The following is a 20,746-nucleotide window of genomic DNA, read 5'->3' as shown; positions in this document are numbered from 1 at the left end:
CTCCAGCCTGGGCGACGGGACAAGACTGTCTCAAAAAGAAAGAAAAAAGAAAAACTTCATACATTGAACCTTACATTCATATTTTCTCTTAACTAATTATAGCAGACATAGCTTTCAATTTGCTACAGCCTACTTCTTCCCCCCTCATTTGCACCTCTTCCAGTGTAAAATCCTAGCATTCACCTCCCACACCCTTCTCTATCTCCAAACACTCATAAACAATACTGTAGTAAACACCCCTGAACACCCAGGATTAGTGCCTTCATTTCTATAGGTCAGAGCCTCTCCAGTGGGACTGCACAAGTTGAAGGATAAGTGTATTTTTAATTCTCTTAGGTATTGCCAAATTGCTTTCCAAAGTGAGAATAATGATCCCTATTCTTTCCAGCATTGGGTATTATCCTTTGTATTTTGCCAGTATTTTGGGTAAAAGTAACATTTCATTTAATTTGTATTCCCTAGCTACTTGTGCTTTCAGGATCTTTACATATTCTTACTAGTTATTTGGGTTTTGTTTTCTGTGTTTTGTCTCATTAATATATTTTTTTCTTTTTTAGCACTTTATAGGAGCTCGTGATAGTTTATAAATGTTAATGTCGTCTGTCATTTGTGTAACAAATACTTTTCTCAGTACACAATTTATTTCCTTTTTAAAATCTGTGGTATCTATTTTAGCATACAGAAAATTCTTTTTAGGCCAGATGCAGTGGCTCATGCTTGTAATCTCAGCACTTTGGGAAGCTGAGGCAAGAGAATCACTTGAGCCGGGCGCGGTGGCTCAAGCCTGTAATCCCAGCACTTTGGGAGGCCGAGACGGGTGGATCACGAGGTCAGGAGATTGAGACCATCCTGGCTAACACGGTGAAACCCCGTCTCTACTAAAAAATACAAAAAACTAGCCGGGAGAGGTGGCAGGCACCTGTAGTCCCAGCTACTTGGGAGGCTGAGACAGGAGAATGGCGTAAACCCGGGAGGCGGAGCTTGCAGTGAGCTGAGATCCGGCCACTGCACTCCAGCCTGGGCGACAGAGCTAGACTCCGTCTCAAAAAAAAAAAAAAAAAAGAATCACTTGAAACCAGGAGTTCAAGACCAAACAGGCCAACACGGCAAAACCCCTCTCTACTAAAAGTACAATAATCAGCCAGGGGTGGAGGTGCATGCCTGTAATCCCAGCGACTCAGGAGGGTAAGGTACGAGAATCGCTTGAACTCAGGAAGCGGAGGTTGCAGTGAGCCGAGATTGCACCACTGCACTCCAGCCTGGGTGACAGAACAAGACTCTGTCTCGAAAAAAAAAAAATTCTTTTTATGTAAATTATGTATGTCTACTCTTACTTTATGAATAGATATGAGTTTTTTGTCTTGCTTAAAAAAGCATTGCAAGCCATAGATTTTATGTTTATGTAGTCTTCTAAATTTTCTTTTGCACTTTTTAAAACATGCAAATCTGGCCAGGTGCGGTGGCTCAAGCCTGTAATCCCAGCACTTGAGGAAGCTGAGGCAGGTGGATCACTTGAGGCCAGGAGTTTGAGAACAGCATGGCCAACATGGTGAGACCCCGTCTCTATTACAAATACAAAATACAGACGGGGGTCTCACCATGTTGTAAAATGCAAAAATTAGGGCATTATGTAATTAGGGCAAATTGTAAAAATACAAAAATTAGGGCATTATGGCACGTGCCTATAATCCCAGCTACTAGTGGGGCTGAGTGGGGAGAATTGCTTGAACTTGGGAGGCAGAGGTTGCAGTGAGCTAAGATCACACCACTGCATTCTAGCCTGGGTGACAGAGCAAGACTCCATCTCAAAATATAAAAAATTTTTAAAAACACACAAATCATTAGTCTATTATGAATTACTTTTGTTTGAGGTCTGATGCAGGCATCAGCTTACCAGGAGAGCTAGAATTCTCCCAAAATCACTTTTCAAATAAGCTATCATTTTTCTTCTACACATCCATTTGTCAATTCTTATAATAACACCACTCTGTAGCAGGGCGTGGTGGCAGACACCTGTAATCCCAACTACTCGGGACACTGAGGCAGGAGAATCGCTTGAATCCGGGAGGCGGAGGTTGCGGTGAGCCGAGATCGCGCCATTGCACTCCAGCCTGGGCGACGGAGTGAGACTCTGTGTCAAAATAATAATAATAATAATAATAATAATAATAATACCATTCGGTTGAGATTATAATGGCATTTTAATATCAAGCAAGGCCAGTTCTTTCACTATTATTTTGATTATAATTTTCTTGACTGTCATAAGCGTTTATTTTTCCTTTTGATCTTTTAAATCATTTTCTTTTCTTTTTTTTTTTTTTTGAGACAGAGTCTTGCTATGTGGCCCAGGCTGGAGTGCAGTGGCGCCATCTGGGCTCACTGCATGCTCCACCTCCCGGATTCATGCCATTCTCCTGCCTCAGCCTCCTGAGCTGCTGGGACTACATGCGCCCACCACTGTGCCTGGCTAATTTTTTGTATTTTCAGTAGAGACAGGGTTTCACCATGTTAGCCAGGATGGTCTCCATCTCCTGACCTCGTGACCCGCCTGCCTCCGCCTCCCAAAGTGCTGGGATTACAGGTGTGAGCCACCGCGCCCAGCCTGAAGCATTCTTGCATTCCTGAAGCAAACTGAGTTTGAATATACTGTCATCCTTTTGATAAATTGTTGAGTTTGATTTTTTTTTTTTTTTTTTTGAGACAGAGTCTCACTCTTGTCGCCCAGGCTGGAGTGCAGTGGCTCCGTCTGGGCTCACTGCAACCTCCACCTCCCGGGTTCAAGCAATTCTTCTGCCTCAGCTACCTGAGTAGCTGGGATTACAGGCACCCACCACCACGCCCAGCTAATTTTTGTACTTTTAATAGAGATGGGGTTTCACCATGTTGGCCAGGCTGGTCTCAAACTCTTCATCTCAGGTGATCCGTCCGCCTTGCCTCCCAGAGTGCTGGGGTTACAGGCGTGAGCCACCGCGCCTGGCCCTTTTTTTTTTTTTTTTTTTTTTTTTTAGACAGAGTGTTGCTCCATCACCTAGGCTGGAGTGCAGTGGCACGATCTTGGCTCACTGCAACCCCTGCCTCCCAGGTTCAAGCAATTCTCCTGTCTCAGTCCACTGAGTAGCTGTGATTACAGGCGCCCGCCACCACACTTGGTTAATCTTTGTATTTTTAGTAGAGATGGGGTTTTGCCATGTTGGCCAGGCTTATCTCCAACTCCTGACCTCAGGTAATCCACCCGCGCCTTGGCCTACAGGCATGAGCCACTGTGCCCGACCCTATGTTTGCTCTTTCATCCCTCTGAAATTGAACTTTCTGTGTGATATTATGGAGGTCTGACTTAATTTTCTTCCCGACAACTATATACTCTCCCAGCACATTTTCTGAACATTCCCTCTTTTCTGGATAACTTGAAAATGGCTGCTTTATCATATGCCACAAATGCCATCTCTACATAGCTTTGTTGCATTGATCTGTCTCTGCTCCAGGGTCACAGTTTTAATTACTTCAGCTTAACAATATACACTTTCATTTTGGTAAGACACGCCCTACGTTGTTCTTCCTGTTCAAAATTGCCTTAACTTTTGCCATTTTCCCTTGTAGATGATGATGGTGATGATGATGATGATGATGATGATGATTATTATTTTGAGATGGAGTCTCACTCCTTGTCCAGTCTGGAGTGCAGTGGCGTGATCTCAGATCAGTGCAACCTCTGCCTCCTGTATTCAAGGGATTTTCCTGCCTCAGGATTCTGGGTAGCTGGGACTACAGGAATGCCTGGCTAATGTTTGTATATTTGGTAGAGAAGGGATTTCTCCAGGTTGCCCAGGTTGTTCTCGAACTCCTGACCTCAACGGATCCACCCACCTCCCATCTCCGATCACTGCAAGCTCCGCCTCCCGGGTTCATGCCATTCTCCTGCCTCAGCTTCCCGAGTAGCTGGGACTACAGGCGCCCGCCACCACGCCCCGCTAATTTTTTGTATTTTTAGTAGAGGCGTGGTTTCACCGTGTTAGCCAGGATGTTCTCGATTTCCTGATCTCATGATCCGCCCACCTCGGCCTCCCAGAGTTTTAGGATTACAGGTGTGAGCCACTGCGCTGGGCCTTTAACCAACTGTATTTAACTCACGTTTATTTTGGCAAATAAATAACCAAAAGGCCCCACCCCCACCCCCTTTTTTTGAGACAAGGTCTCCCTCTGCTGGTCAGGCTGGAGTGCAGAGGTGCAACCATAGCTTACTGCAGCATCCAACTCCTAGGTTCAAGCGATCCTCCCAAGTAGCTGGGACTACAGGTGTGTGCCACCATGCCCAGCTTTTTTTCTTTCTTTTTTCCCAGATATGCGGTCTTGCTATGTTGCCCAGGCTGGTCTGGAACTCCTGGACTCAAGCGATTCACCCGTCTAGGCCTCCCAAAGTGCTGTGATTACAGGCCTGACCCACAGCACCCGACCCGAATGACCCCTTTTAAATCAGTTTATAAATTTTGAATTTTAACGCATAGATTTAAAAAAATTATTCAGCAGGCCGGGTGCGGTGGCTCACGCCTGTAATCCCAGCACTTTGGGAGGCCTAGGTGGGTGGATCACGAGATCAGGAGATCAAGACCATCCCGGCTAACACGGTGAAACCCCGACTCTACTAAAAATACAAAAAATGGCCGGGCGCGGTGGCTCAAGCCTGTAATCCCAGCACTTTGGGAGGCCGAGACGGGCGGATCACGAGGTCAGGAGATCGAGACCATCCTGGCTAACACGGTGAAACCCCGTCTCTACTAAAAAATACAAAAAACTAGCCGGGCGAGGTGGCGGGCGCCTGGAGTCCCAGCTACTCGGGAAGCTAAGGCAGGAGAATGGCGTAAACCCGGGAGGCGGAGCTTGCAGTGAGCCGAGATGGCGCCACTGCACTCCAGCCTCGGCAACAGAGCGAGACTCCTTCTCAAAAAAATAAAAAATAATAAAAATTATTAGTCAGTAAATAAGACTGAGGGTCCTGGATATGGCAAAACACAAACTGGTGTGGTAAGCATCTCGATATTCCCCCTGCTGGGAGTGCCTGGAGATGCGTGGTCTCGGCAGAGCTACTCACATTTCTTTCAAGTTTCTGCTCAGGACACAGCTGGAGTCCCCCAGCACCCCTGCTATCATCACCACTACCACAGCTGAGTGATGCGCCGCCTGACTCTTCACCAAGAGTCCATGGCCAGGCCAGGCCGGGAATCTAGGATGGGAAGGTGCTGGGCCATTCCCAAGGCGGGAACGGGATGCTTCTCACCTGTGATTGACGGGCAGGCCAGCACAGCGCTTGTGCGCCTGAGCCTGATGAGGAGACCCCGGCCGGGCCTGGCGGTTGCACAGACCAACCTCCCTAGGGCCCCAAACCCCTGGGAGCCTGCGACCACCCAGCTCCAGTCTGGGCTCTCACTGTTACTGGAAAGAGTCCCGATCTAGACTTCAAGAGAGGGTTTGTGGCTCTTACACAAGAAAGAATTCAAGTCCAGTCCATAAAGTGAAAGCAAGTTTATTAGGAAAGTAAAGGAATAAAGAATGGCTACTCCATAGACAGAGCAGCCCTGAGGACTGCTGGTTGCCCATTTTTATGGCTATTTCTTGATGATATGCTAAACAACGGGTGGATAATTCACGCCTCCCCTTTTGATATCATATAGGGTAACTTCCTGACGTTGCCATGGCATTTGTAAACTGTCATGGCGCCGGTGGAAGGGTAGCAGTAAGGACGACCAGAGGTCACTCTCATCGCTATATTGGTTTTGGTGGGTTTTGAGCGGCTTCTTTATTGCAAGCTGCTTTATCAGCAAGGTTTGTATGACCTGTATCTTGTACTGACCTCCTATCTCATCCTGGGACTAAGAATGCCTTAACTTACTGGGAATGTAGCCCAACCGGTCTTAGCCTTAGTTTACCAAGCCCCTGTTCAAGATGGAATTGTTCTGGTTCAAACGCACCTGACACCACCCTCCAGGTGGAAGACGGGGTCCCCAGGGGGCAGGCGGGCCTCCACAGATCCGGGGCCATTCATCTTCGCAGGGCCGCAGCCAGCCGCGGGGCGCCCTGCTCCCAGGTGTAGCCAAAATGGCCCTGAGTCTGTTTCCACCAGGCTGGGGAGGGGCGCGAAGAGGCGCAAGCTGCTGATTGGGCCAGGCACAGGCACACGCAAGAAGCGGTTTGGGGGAGGCAAGAATCTGGTTGGGCAAGACAAGGAACTAACCGGGCAGGCGAGACGCTGATTGGATGAGGCAGGTTGCTTATTTAGCAAAGCATGACTCTTACTGGGCATCGTGTGTCGCCGGTAGGTCGTAGCGGTGCGATGATTAGGTAGGTCAGTTCGGGCGGGCCGCGCGCGCGGGCTTTGGGGACTTGTGGTTTCTGGCCTCCAGCGTGAACTGGTGCGATGATTAGGTAGGTCAGTTCGGGCGGGCCGAGCGCGTGGGCTTTGGGGACTTGTAGTTTCCGGCCTCCAGCGTGAAGCGGTGCGGTGATTGGGTAGGTCAGTTCGGGCGGGCAGAGCGCGCCGGCTTTGGGGACTTGTCGTTTCCGGCCTCCAGCGTGAAGCGGTGCGGTGATTGGGTAGGTCAGTTCGGGCGGGCCGAGCGCGCGGGCTTTGGGGACTTGTCGTTTCTGGCCTCCAGCGTGAAGCGGTGCGGTGATTGGGTAGGTCAGTTCGGAAGGGCCGAGCGCGCGGGCTTTGGGGACTTGTCGTTTCCGGCCTCTAGCGTGAAGCGGTGAGGTGATTGGGTAGGTCAGTTCGGGCAGGCCGCGCCCGCGGGCTTTGGGGACTTGTCGTTTCCGGCCTCCAGCGTGAAGCGGTGCGGTGATTGGGTAGGTCAGTTCGGGCGGGCCGCGCACGCGGGCTCTGGGGACTTGTCTTTCCGGCCTCCAGCGTGAAGCCGACTGTGGGCTCTGGAAAGTCGGCGGTTGTGTGCACTGGTGCTTGAAGCTTAGCGGGGCGACGCTTCGGGAGAGAGGCAGAACCAGCCTCCTAGAGCTGTGGGCTCGGCTGGGTCGCGACTCCGCCATTAACCCCCCCGCCAACAACCCCTCCGCCAACGTCCCCCTCACTTGTCGTCCTCCCTCCGGCCCTGGTCAGCCTCCCCCGGGCCTGCAATCTTTGACGCACTTCGAGGCGGAGACCTGGCCTTGGAAAGCACCCGGGGAGCCACTCCGTAGCCTGTGCAACTAGGATGGACCCTCCTCGCTCGGACCCATGCTGGCCATGCTGAATAGCCCTGCACATTCTCACAGCAGTGACAGGGAATCGCGAGCTATGAGGGAAAGGCAAAATCATTTCGCACAGCATCAAATACCACAACCCCAAGTGTGGTTTTACACCCTAAGAAAGAAAGATCACACTATTGGAGGATAACTTTTGTGTGGTGCAAATGTCAGTGATTTTGTTTATGTTTTTGGATGCACTGTAGTCCACTGAGGCATTTTATTTGTAAGCATTACACCCCTAGAAAAAGAATCCCAGGATTTTCCCTCTTGTGTATTTTTGTCTTGATGCTTCGTGGTCCATGATGCCGGCTGAAGTCAATACAATGAAACCAAATTGGCGGGATGAGAGCAGATTATTCTTCCGTTTTTCTAGAACTTTGAGTACATCAAATCTGGGGCTGATCATTCCACACTTGTTTAACCTGCCTGTGAGGTTCACAACAATTTCCCCAGTTCTGTGATAATCAGTGATGTCAGATTTACCAACATAACCATGCTTCATCATCACAATTAGAAACCGGAGAATGTCTTTGGAGCACCGCCTAATAAGAATCTTTTTTTTTTTTTTTTTTTTTTTTTTCTGAGACGGAGTCTCGGTCTGTCGCCCAGGCTGGAGTGCAGTGGCGCGATCTCCGCTCACTGCAACTTCCGCCTCCCAGGTTCACGCCATTCTCCTGCCTCAGCTTCCCGAGTAACTGGGACTATAGGCGCCCGCCACCATGCCTGGCTAATTTTTTTTTATTTAGTAGAGACGGGGGTTCACTCTATTAGCCAGGATGGTCTTGATCACCTGACCTCGTGATCCGCCCTCCTCGGCCTCCCAAGGTGGTGGGATTACAGGCTTGAGCCACAGCGCCCGGCCCGTCATGTACCTTTCCACTGGTGTACTGGATATATGGAAGGTGGACCCTCCAGGCATTAATCCTCTTTCCGACAATCACAGACCCAGTGAGCAGCAGAGTCAGGATTTAAACCACATCTAATACTTGTGTCTAGTGTGTCAGCTCCCACACGTGCAGTCCCTCTCCCTGCCTTCCTCTTCCTGTCTTGCAAGTACAGGTGGGGATACACAGTATTTAAAGGTAAATGCTGGCATACTTGTAGACCTTCTTATCCAGAGTTGGCCACTACACTCTCCTGCCTTTCCTAACCTTGCTACTCTCCCTTCAAGAGATGGAGTTTAACCCCCTTCCCACTGAATCTGGCTGGCCTTAGTGACTGGCTTGTAAAGGATAGACTGTCCTAGGGTGACACCATGTGACCTAGGCTGGGTCAGAAAAAGCCATGCTGTTTCTGCCTAATTCTGTTGGAACCCTGGCTCTTCGGATGAGAGAACCCAACACAACTGAACTCAGCCTTAGAGCCACCTCAAGCCCAGGTGCCAGCCATGAGATGAACCTAAGTATTTTTGGTCCAGAGTTTTATGTTTTTAAATGTTACACAGAACTCAAGAGCAAAGGTGGAGCCTAGAACAAGGAATGGAGCAGGTCATATACTATGGGCTATGTGACCTGGAGAAAGAATGTGAACTGTGGGCAAATACATGCTCTAGTACTGCCAGTGTCTTTTTGCTTAAGTGATGGGCTCCTGGCCAGAGCAGTTGCCTTCCTTGTGATAGTCTCTCAGGAAAAATGGAAACACAAACCAAATGAAGCTAGGCATGGTGGTGCATGCCTGTAGTCCCAGCTGCTTGAAAGGCTGAGCCAGGAGGATCCTTTGAGCCCAGGTGTTTGAGGCTACAGTAAGCTATGATTCTACCTCTGCACTCTAGCCTGGGTGACAGAGCGAGATTCTGTGTCAAAAAACCAAAAGAAACATGAATATTCCCGGGAAGCCCCACACTTGCCTGGGGTTTCCAGCCCTTTGGGTTTAAGTTTTCCTTACCTCCACCTAACCATGTCATGACAACCCCCTAAGGAATAGAAAGATCTAGTCATCCCAACTCACATAGTATCTTGTGCCCAAGGTGCTGCAGCCTTGCACAGAATCTTCTAGAACTGATAATCTCCCTCCTTGTGTTTTAATGTTCCTTAAATATTAATCATTACTATAGAGATATTTAAGTAGGCAGGAAATACACAGGTTCTACACAGAAATAGATCAATAGTTTATTTATCCACACAATCTTTTAATCCTTAATTCATATACATAAATACTGTGGTACTGTGGATATAATATCAGTGCAGATTATTAATTACCTGGCTTTTTAAAAGTTATTATATAACATTTCAGATTTTATTAATCTCACTTTTAATGACTAAATGAGTGAACAAACAATATCAAGTGAATGGGAAATCTTTTTTCCAACTAATGTTAATAACTCTTCACTCATTTTATTTATTCATTATGTGCTGGGCAGTCTCCTCAGTTGTCCTTTGGTTTTGGGAATGTCCTCACTCAATGCTTCCCTTTCACATTCAGTTCTGATTCACAAGCAGGCCTGTGCACGTTATATTGTAGGGTCAAGCTGAAAAGACAAAGTTTCTTCAACTGGATTGAGAGCTATGAGGTAGGCTGTTTCTTCTTTCGCTTTGTCCTATTGTGGGTTCTCTGGTGCCCGATAAGGTGTGAGCTCTGGGTGAAGGCCTTTCCACATTTGTTGCATGCATATGGGCGCTCTCCGGTGTGAGTCCTCTGATGTCTGATGAGGTGGGAGCTCTGGCGGAAGGCTTTTCCACAGTCCTGACACTTGTAGGGCTTAGCTCCAGTGTGAGTCCTCAGGTGCTGGGAGATGGCTGAGCGATCATTGAAGGTCCTCCCACACTCATGACATTCAAATGGTCTCTCTCCAGAATGAACTCTCTGATGCTGTGTAAGGGAAGAGCTCTGAACAAATCCTTTTCCACAGGCTTGACACACATAGGGCCTCTCTCCTGTATGAATTTTCTTATGCACAGAAAAGTATCTTGGGTTCCGGAATATTTTACCACATTCACTGCATCGGCAAACTTGGCTCCCCTTGTGAATTCTTATAAATGTAATCTGTTTAGCACTCCGACTGAAGGTTTTCCTGCAACCATTGCCTTCCTTGGCCTTTTGCCTTTCATAGCTCTTCTGATGAATTTTTACACGTGAATTATGTTTCATGCTTTTAACTTGTGAGTCACATTTGCGCAGTTGTTTTCTAGGAGGAATTTTCTGGAGGAAAACTTGGTTTGTGTTAAGAGCACCATTGTTTACCTGGGACTCAACGCTGTCAATTTTCTGGAGCGAAACTTGGTTTGTGTCAAGAGTACCACTGTTTGCCCGGGACTCATGGTTGTCAAAGTGCTTCTTCTGAGGAAGGTCTTTTTCCTTAGCAGACTCCACCTGCTTCAACACTGTTTCTTGGACTTCCTGGACTCCACCCTGCAAGGTATCTTCTAATGTAGAGGACAAGGTACAATCCCTTGAGGATTCTTGCACTTTCAGGCTGGGGGCTGGTTCTTCCTGAGGAATGTCAGAATTTGGAGCTAACTCTTTATTTTCCAATGTAGTCTCCCACCCTGAAAAAATAAACAAAAGATGTGGATACAACAGGGAGATGTGCTGGGATGGGTCTGAGAGCATGAAATGCATAATTAAGTTCAAAAGTCAGGATTTTTTTTTCCAAGTAGAGTCATGCAACCTGGAGAGAGACTGAAAAGCAATGAAGCAGCAGGGAGGGGAGTACTGACCTTGGTGAACAAGGGACAGAAAGGGTAGGGAGTATCCTCTGAGCTCTTCGAGTTCCTGTTCTCTTATACTGCCTCAGGAGATAGACAGCAAATCACTCCTTCACTGGACCTAAGGCTGCTTCTGGCCAACCAATGCCCCCACCCCTGTAAGTCTACAGTTCTACTTAACAGACCCTGGACGGAGCAAGGGCCCCTTGAGGGAATGCCCAGTGTGGAGTCCAGAGAAGGTAAACACCCCTGACTTGGGGCTCCTGTGGCCTACCAGCCCTGAGGTGGGTGAAGAGGGGGCACAGCCTTACCCACAGAGACCAGGTGCCCAAAGGTCTCCAGCATCACATCGCGGTACTCAGTCCTCTGTGTCGGACCCAGAAGCCCCCACTCTTCCCGGCTGAAGTCCACAGCCACATCCTGGAAGGTAACTGGCTCCTGTAACATCACACGTGTGTCTATGCTCAGCAAGAGTGTCAGAGGGTTGTCAATGAGGGCAGAAGAAAGGCCAGCTGGGAGGTTCTGACAGAGCTCACTGTGCTAGAGACTCTCTTGCTTTGGGGATTTGATCAGAGACACCAACCCAGGGCCCACAAGAGTTCTACTAGGTCCAAACCAGGGTCTGGGTCTCAGGCTGGGAGGCAGAGCCCTTGCTTCATAAAGAGCTCCAAGTGCAACAAGCAAACAACTCCATCCTAACGGCTCTATCCAGCTTGCCCAGTGCTGAAATCTTCCCACTGCAGAGGGTTCTCCATCTATTAATACTGTCTTCCCACTTGGTGGAAATGACAACCAAGCCCCTGCCTTTGTCGACAGGGCTGACCTGGGGGAGGGCAGCCACCTTGGCACAGCCATGACTGGTCCTTTCTGGGGAATTGACCAGGACTTTAGGAAGAAGAGGTTCCCCCAACCCTGCTTTACCAGGATCTGAGGCATTTTGCTTACATGGGGCAGAATCTGCCTAAGAAGAAAGGGGAGTGGCCAGGCACAGTGGCTGACACCTGTAATCCCAGCACTTTGGGAGGCCGAGGCAGGTGAATCACTTGAGGTCAGGAGTTCGAGACCAGCCTGGCCAACATGGTGAAACCCCATCTCTATTAAAAATACCAAAAATTAGCCAGGTGTAGTGGTGGCTGCCTGTAATCCCAGCTACTCAGGAGGTTGAGACAGGAGAATCACTTGAATCTGGGAGGCAGAGGTTGCAGTGAGCTGAGATCGCGCCGTTGCACTCCAGCCTGGGCAACAAGAGTGAAACTCCATCTCAAAAAAAAAAAAAAAAAAAAAAAAAGGAGGAGGAGGAGGAAGAAAAAGGAAGAAGAAGGAAGAAGAAGAAAGGGGAGAAAGCAGAGCCATGAAACAGGTTGGCCAGAGATTCTTCCCATCACCTGGGAGCACCTGGATGTAGCCTTCCTTGCCTGAAGCCTACTAGAGAAAACATGAGAGCCAATAAATTTACTTCTACGCTTGAGCCAGTATGAGCCACTTGCAGTGCAAACAGCTCTGACCAATGACACATACATACCACTACCCTAGTGGTCAGCACATCAGAACCAATCTTTTTCACCCACACCCCAGCTCTGGGTTATTCTGAAGCAAACCCCAGATACCAAAGATAAATACCTAAGTATGCATTTCTGAATGAGGGCTCTCTTGTTCTGACCTGCATACAGATGTGCCTGCCTGTGGTAGTTCCACCTCTCAAGTCTCTGTAAACACTTAGTTCCTTCCCTTTTGCCTCCTGCTTTCTCAACTCCTGAGTCACCATGCCTTGTCCCCAGTGACGCCATGGTGGCTGGAGGGCAGGGCTGCTCTTCATACTCAGATTGCTTCAGCACAGACCTAAGAGCTCACAATCTCAGAATGCCCCAGCCTGTGGGAGGTCTTAGGAAAGCCCAGGGCAGAGTGGATGCCTCAGGGGTGGGCCTGCCTCACAGGAGATGCTGTGACCAAAAAAGGGCGACACTCCCCGCTTACCTCAGAGAGCACTGTCACTGGGCAGATGGCTGCATCCTCCTGCTTCTCCTCCTGCTGGGCAGTGACCTCAAGGCAGCAGGTGGTGCCCTCGGCAGGTTGTCCTGCAGGAAGTACTGGGAGGAGACACCAACCAGAGGAGGTCAGCAGGTGTGGGGACCCTTGGGCAGGGCAAGGGTGGCCTCTTTGCAACCCATGGGGCCACCGCACACCTGCATTGTACTGTGACTCCATGACAGCCTCTGTTCCTATCCTCCCTTCTCACCAGCTCAGCTCCCCTCACAGCACGTGCCTGAGTGCCTGCACCTGGATGGGCCCAGGATGGCTCATCCTCCAAGGGTCACGGGCACCAGTGTCCTCACTGCTGAGACCACTCCTTCCGTTTCCGAGGGCGGCTGAGGGCCCCAGCCCCTCCTGTGAGGCAGCTGACTGACACCTCCTCCTTAGAGTCAAAGCCCCTGTTTCCGGCCTCCAAGCCCTCCACCGCGCCTATTCAGGCACCTCTTCCTTCCTCCTTCTCTCCTCCCACCTCGTGGAAGGTGAGACTGTCCCCGGACCCACAACATGCAGCCATCTTGAAGTGAACGTCACCAAGGCTCCTCCACCTAAGGAAACAACAGCTCCACCCAGGCCGAGGACGCCTCTAACCACGGCTCCTTCATTCCAACCTTCCTCACATGACCCCACATGGTCCACAGGCTTCCACAATGCTAATCCACCCCCACCATCAAGGTGGGCAACAAGATGACTTAGGCTGGCCCACTGGGCCATCCCTTTCTCTTGGCCACAGTGATTAGATCTGGGATGAACACAGCCTATAGCCAGATGATTGGAGCCAACAAGGCTTTAGCTGGAACATTTGGGAAAGAGAAATCCCATGCAGGCAGACAGCCTGCCCATGAGTGAAGCCAGTGGAGAGCAGAAGAGGTAAGAATGAGACACAGAACAAGTCTGGAGGACACTACTGGAGCTCCTGGGTCCAGCCCTGCCTGATGCTCGAGCACCATGGAACTTTTTCAATAAATTCTCCTTCTCCCATGAGCCATTCTGTGCAAGGCTTTGCAGCAGTCACATCCAAGAGTCCCAGCTAACACAGTGATCACATAATGTGAGATTCTCAGGGTTCTCTGGAAAGCCTCTTCCCACTGTCTTCTGTGGCACTAATTTATTTCATTCACCCCTGAGGTTAAACAAAGGGTGAATTCACTGACTTTCACCTCATTAACCCTACAACTGTCTCCTTGGCACCTAACTAACTAGTTTCCTATTGCTGCTATAGTGAATTGTCACAATGCCAGCGGCTCAGATTAATGCAAATGTATTACCTTATGGTTCTGGAGATAAGTCTGGTTTGTGCCTCACTGGGCTAAAATGAAGGTGTTAGCATGGCTGTGTTCCTTTTGGAGGCTCCAAGGGAGAATCCATTCCTTGCCTTTTCCAGCTTCTAGAGGCCGCCCCAAACACTTGGCTTATGGCTTCTTCCTCTATCAGCTGCTTCTATCATTACATCTCCTCTGACCCTCCAACCTCCCTCTCCTAAGGGCCCCTGTGGTTATGTTAGATCCACTCAAATAATCCAGTGCATCTCTCCCTCTCAAGATCCTTAAGTTACTTGTTTCTGCAAAGTTCCCTTTGTCATGTGAGGCAACTTATTCACAGGGTCCAGGAGGCAGGACATGGACACCTTTGGGGCAATTATTCTGCCAAGTACAGCACCCCAGACTTGGTGCATCTGACACAACTCATGCAAGTGCCTGCCCTGCTGCCTCGGATACCTGCATCTCCAGGATGCCCTGGCCTCTTAGAATCCCACCATCCCCCTGCAGGATACCTTCCCCTTCCCCGCAATCACAAACGTCAACCAGTCAAGTCATTCGCTCACATCAGAAACCTCTTCTGGGCACCTGTGAATGTGGAAAATGGAGGTGAGCAATGCAGAAGCACGCACACTCTGTGAAACTCAGCCTGATGAAGAAACCAAGTCTTGGAGTTTTACTTCCAAATACACACTCCACACGTGTACTCTCTCCCCAGTCGGCCATCACCATTGTTCCTATCCGAGACACCACCCATCAAAGGGCATGGCAATAGCTGCGGGTAGCCTGTGTGTCCAGCCTCACTCCCATCCTCTGTCCACCATCCACCACCCATGCAGCCTGGTGGATCTCTAAAGGTCAAATCCAGTGGTGCCACCAGTTTCTGGAACGCAGGGATCGAACCCTACTGTTTTAGAAGAACATTTTGCTTTGCTTTAGGACTAAAATCCCCACTGGCTGTGCCAGCTCCACCCTCTGCTCGCTTCCATCACAGACATACCCGATTTTTCTGAGTTTTGCATTTACTGTGATCCCTTCCATCTTGGTCCTTACAGGCAGTGCTTCCCTCTACATGGCACATCTTTCCTACCCCCTTTCTTTACCCTGGCCAAGTTCCACTCCACACCAGGTGTCAGCTGCAGACCTTCATGAACCTTACCATCACCTCGAGCTCCTCGCAGCCCCAGCATTTTTCTATGCATTCTCATTTGTCAAATCCCTGTCTCTCCTGCTACTGCAGGCTCCGTGAGCTCAGTAGTCCCATCTATCTTATCAAGTGCTATAGGGTTTATGGTGCAGCAGGGATGCCAGAGGGATGAAAATGAAGCACTTCATCTGTGTGCATCCATCAGAAGCCCACGAAGGGCTAAAGAATGCAGGGGTTTCAGTGGCTCTGACTCAGGAACACGTGGGGAACGTGGATGTCCTCAGTCTGTATGGAGTGGGCACAATCCTTCCCACGACCTTCCCAGGAAGCCTGGAGTTCTTATCTCCCCTACAGGGTCCTCCAAGACACCCTCATTAAGCTGTCCCTCTACCCACCCTTCCACTTACCTTCCTCCTCAGATATCCAGGTCACACCCTCTACCAGGGCCACCACCTCTTGGCAGTTCTCTGGGTGCTGCGATTCCACCCATGTCCGTAGCTTCACAGGCAGTGCACCTAGGAATTGCTCTAGCACCAGCAGCTCCAGGATCTGCTCCTTGGAGCGTGCCTCAGGCTGTAGCCACTGGTGACACAGCTGTCGGAGCTGGTCCAGGGCCTCCCGGGGACCTGTCATGTCCTTATAACGGAACTGCCGGAACCTCTGGCGAGCGGCCTCAGGGTCACCTGGATGCTTGCCCTGCTGTTGGACCTCCTCACTGGGGGCATCTGGGCTCAGGCTTCCATCTTCAGCATATAGGGCCTGGATCTGGGCATTCCGGGGACCAGCCACCTCCTGGTTCAGTGTGAGGACCTCAACAACCTCAATGTTCATCAGGGGACTCTCAGCAGGAAGAGGATCCAATTTAGGGTCCAGCTGGAGCTCAGAATACTCTGTAAATCAAAAGCAGAGCAAGATAAATGAGAATAAGCACATGAAAAGATGCTCAACATCATTATTCACTAGGAAAATACAAGTCAAAACCACAGTGGAATATACTTCACACCCACTGGGATGGCTGTTACCAAAGATGATGGTAACAGGAGAGGATGTGGAAAAACTGGAATACTCATACACTGTTGGTGGGAATATAAAATGCTGTACCGCTCTGCGAAACAGGTTAGCAAATCCTCAGAAGTTAAACACATAGTTATCCATGACCCAGAGATTCCCCCCAAGTATATATAGCTAAGAAAATTGAAAGCATATGCCCCCAAAAACTTCTATAAGAATGTTCACTGAAGTGTTATCCATAATAGCCAAAAAGTACAAATAATCCATTGTCTATCAACTGAGGAATGTATAAACAAATTGTGATCTATTCATACAATGAAATATTGGCAATCAAAAGGAATGAAGTACTACTAATATATGCCACAACACAGGTGAACCTTGAAAACATCATGCTAAGTAAAATAAGCCAGACACAGAAGGCAACATATAATATGAAATGTCCAGAATATACAAATCCAAAGACAGACAAGTAGATTAGTAATTGTTAGGAACTTGAGAAATTGAGAGGATTGGTGGGAGACTGCTAATGGGTATGGGGTTTCTTTCTTGGGTGAAGAAAATGTTCTGGAATTAGATAGCAGTGAAAGCTGTACAACCTTGTGAATATATTTAAAAACACTGAACTGTACACTTTACAAGAATGAACTTTACAATGTGTGAATTATATCTCCATATAGCTGTTATAGAGAAAAGAACAAAAGGCAATGAGGGTTGAGAAGGGATCTGTGACACTGTACATGTATCCACAGTCACAGGAAAAATAACCTTCTCCAACCTCCACTGGGGACAAGAACGAGGATATCTGGGAAAGGTAGGGGCTCTGGGTCCTGGCACAGAGTCCACAAGAGCACACTGCTAAACTGAACTCCAGGACGGTCCTGAAATGCTGAGGAGGCAGCACAAAACAACAGGAAACAAGAAAGCCCACTAAAACTCCCCTCCAAAATGCTAATTCTAAATAATCTGGCCAGCAGAGTGGCTCACACCTATGATCCCTGCACTTTGGGAGGCCGAGGTAGGAGATTCGCTTCACGCCAGGAGCTTGAGACCAGCCTGGGTAACATAGTAAGACCCTGTCTCTAAAAATGTTTAAATTAGTCGGGTGTGATGGCATACACCTGTGGTCTTAGCCACTTGGGAGCCCGAGGCAGGAGGGCTGCTTGGGCCCAAGAATTTGATTTTACAGTTATCTATGATTGCACCACTGCACTCCAGCCTTGGTTACCAAGCCTGACATTGTCCCTAACAAATGAAGCCTTAAAAACAAATATAAAAGCATAAATAACTACAGATTATGACTTACTTCTGATATTTGTAGTGTTTAGTGGCAACGACAAGAACAAACCTGCAATTTCACCCTTGCTGTTGTGAGTATAAATGGTTAGTACAGCCGGGCGCGGTGGCTCAAGCCTGTAATCCCAGCACTTTGGGAGGCCGAGACAGGCGGATCACGAGGTCAGGAGATCGAGACCATCCTGGCTAACACAGTGAAACCCCGTCTCTACTAAAAATACAAAAAACTTAGCCGGGCGAGGTGGCAGGCGCCTGTAGTCCCAGCTACTCGGGAGGCTGAGGCAGGAGAATGGCGTAAACCCGGGAGGCGGAGCTTGCGGTGAGCTGAGATCCGGCCACTGCACTCCAGCCTGGGTGACAGAGCGAGACTCCGTCTCAAAAAAAAAAAAAAAAAAATGGTTAGTACAATTTTACCAGGAAGTAGCTCAGCATGAACTAGCAAAGCCACAGCAAGGAACCACAAATACTTGCACTGGATGAATCTACTGGAGCTATTCGTAGATGAAGATAGGTATAGAGGCACCAAGGGAATGAATAAAAACACCACAGCCAAACCAAATATAGCTAACACAGCACTGACCCACAACCTCTGGCAACAAGCACAGGTCAGGACTTAGATGACTGCCAGTATACCCTTTTATTGCTCCCCGCCAAGCCAATAGGGTTCTCCACTCAGAACCCTCCCCTATAAATGCATGTCTTCTCACTCCCTACCTGCCTTTGACCCTCTCTACAGAACACAAGGGACCATGGCTGGCTCCCTACTATACCTGGCTCTGAGTCAACCTCTGCGTGTGCTCATCTGGACGGCCTAGGTCTTTATTTCCACAACATACAATTCCTGCCCCGTGCGGTGTGTTAGGACAAAGCTGGAAGAACAGGTAGTGTTGTAACACAGTTTAAGAAAATTGTTAAAAACTCCCTTGTAAGCAGTAAAACCTGCACTAGTTTTAGCGGGATTACTACAACGCAGAAAAGCGGTCGCAGGGCATAAAATTACTAGTGTGCAACAGCTGCAGCTACGTTAAAAATAAAAAAGCTCCAGCGGAAGCATCTTTCAGAGCCCGGTGGCCGCCTGCACAAGACCCTCCTCGGCCCTTGTCTCCGTCATCGCGCACTCAGGAATTCGAAGCCACAACCATAAGCTAACCCTTTCGCCCAAATCACCGTCCACACAAGACTCGCTCTCTCTGCCAGCGAAATGGGTCGACGCCTCTAACCCCGCCTCCCGGACCCGGAAAAGCGCCCAGAACTACGTCACCCGCGGGCACTACAGCTCCCAGCAGCCTCTGAGACACGGGCTTCCGGTACCGTTCTCCCCACTACCGGCTGACAGGGACACGTCCTGGGCCTACATGGGGCAACGGGGCAGCGCGGCAGGAGCTTCCACGCCTGCCTCACTTGCAAGTATTTCGCCGGACTTCGCGGGCTGGGGGAGACCTTCCGCTGAGGCCACAGCAGGCGGCTCCCAACCCCTTCCCTCTCCCGTTCCTCGAGTACAAGCCCTGGTCTGTCTGGGCTTCCTGTCTGCGCGCTGCACAGGTTTGACTGGAGGTGCCCACTGCTGGCACGGGCCCAGGTAGTCAGCTCCGCGCTGGGATCCGCCCAGAGCCAGCGGCCGCGCCGCCTCCTTGCAGCCCACGCCGTCCTTCCAGCGAGGTGGCGCAGTTGTAGAGCAGGACCTGAGCCACGCTTTTAATTCTTGACCATTCCTAGTCTACGCTTGAAGTGATTTTTCTTCTTGATAAGATTAATCAGACACACTTGAGCACCTATTTCCAACCTCTTCCCCCAAATAAGCTTTTGAGGTATTTTCATTTTGGGGGCTTGCCCGCTCCCGCTTATTTATAACTGCTGTGATCTATATTTAATTCCCTTTCTGTTTCTTAGGACTTCTGGGGACTTATTTCGCCCCAAATAACTTTTCTTCATTTGAGGGCATACTTCATTTATTTTCTCTCAATTACAGCGTTTTTTTGTTTTGTTTTGGTTTTTGAGACGGAGCTTCGCTCCTAATCGCCCAGGCTGGAGTGCAGTGGCGCGATCTCGGCTCACTGCAACCTCCGCCTCCCTGATTCAAGCAATTCTGTCAGCCTCCCGAGCAGCTGGGATTACAGGTGCCCGCCGCCATGCCCAGCTAATTTTTGTATTTTTAGTAGAGACGGGGTTTCGCCATGTTGGCCAGACTGGTCTCGAACTCCTGACCTTAGGTGATCCGCCCATCTCGGCCTGCCAAAGTGCTGGGATTACAGGTGTGAGCCACCGCACGGCCCAATTACAGCTCTTAAAGCTTGACTTTCTCCTGAGAAGCAGCTGGGGATAAGATTTACTGGCGGCCCAGCAGCACTGGACTAAATGCCTAGGACATGGGATATGCACCAACTGAATCTTTACTTCCTGGGGGGGTCAGTGGCAGACCAGCACTGGGCCGCCAGCACTATTTTAGGTAATCATGTATGACACTTAAAAAATCTTAACATGTTACTTCATAAATTTCTAAAATTTTCTTTCTGTATTCCTTAATTGAGGGATTTTAGTGCCTTAGCCCCTAGGAAAACTGTTGGATTCTTCTACTCCACCCCCCCCCCAACTTCTTCTTTTTTTTTTTTTTTTTTTTTGAGACAGAGTCTTGCTCTGTTGCCCAGGCTGGACTGCAGTGGCCGGATCTCAGCTCACTGCAAGCTCCGCCTCCCGGGTTTACGCCATTCTCCTGCCTCAGCCTCCCGAGTAGCTGGGACTACAGGCGCCCGCCACCTCGCCCGGCTAGATTTTTGTATTTTTTAGTAGAGACGGGGTTTCACCGTGTTAGCCAGGATGGTCTCCATCTCCTGACCTCGTGATCCGCCCGCCTCGGCCTCCCAAAGTGCTGGGATTACAGGCTTGAGCCACCGCGCCCGGCCCCCGACTTCTAATGTACTTACTTCTGCTTTAATCTTGATCATCAACCCATGAGGCACCACACTCTGTTCTGTACACAGTTATCATAAAGCACCTTTTGCGTGCTGTGGAACCAAGGACACCACAGTGAACAAGACAGGCCACGAACCCAGAAACTGGTGGGGAAGTGATGGACTCATTCTGTGCACCTCAGTCCTCCACATCTCAACCCAGACTATCCCAAGACCTTTAGG

General features: G+C 49.4%; 1 protein-coding gene across 6 annotated transcripts in view; it reads right to left on the bottom strand.

Annotated features, from left to right (window-relative positions):
* Window positions 1–9,316: 9,316 nt before the first annotated feature.
* Window positions 9,317–20,746, bottom strand: part of LOC105488059 (zinc finger protein 274) — a 32,774-nt gene continuing 21,344 nt past the window's right edge. For 5 of the 6 annotated variants that reach the window (XM_011751740.2, XM_011751742.2, XM_011751739.3 and 2 more), the window contains 4 exons: window positions 15,719–16,201; window positions 12,852–12,964; window positions 11,189–11,315; window positions 9,317–10,718 (listed from right to left, as the gene is read on the bottom strand). In XM_011751740.2, coding sequence (XP_011750042.2) covers window positions 9,736–10,718; window positions 11,189–11,315; window positions 12,852–12,964; window positions 15,719–16,201 — 1,706 coding nt within the window. In that variant the 3' untranslated portion in view covers window positions 9,317–9,735. The remainder of the gene's footprint in view (window positions 10,719–11,188; window positions 11,316–12,851; window positions 12,965–15,718; window positions 16,202–20,746) is intronic. The other variant, XM_024794822.2, reaches the window with a different exon arrangement.

This window comes from Macaca nemestrina, chromosome 20 (genome assembly GCF_043159975.1).
Source record: "Macaca nemestrina isolate mMacNem1 chromosome 20, mMacNem.hap1, whole genome shotgun sequence".
In the NCBI taxonomy this organism is placed as follows: domain Eukaryota; kingdom Metazoa; phylum Chordata; class Mammalia; order Primates; family Cercopithecidae; genus Macaca; species Macaca nemestrina.
Note: the sequence above shows the minus strand (reverse complement) of the source record. Positions and strands in the feature narration are given on the sequence as shown.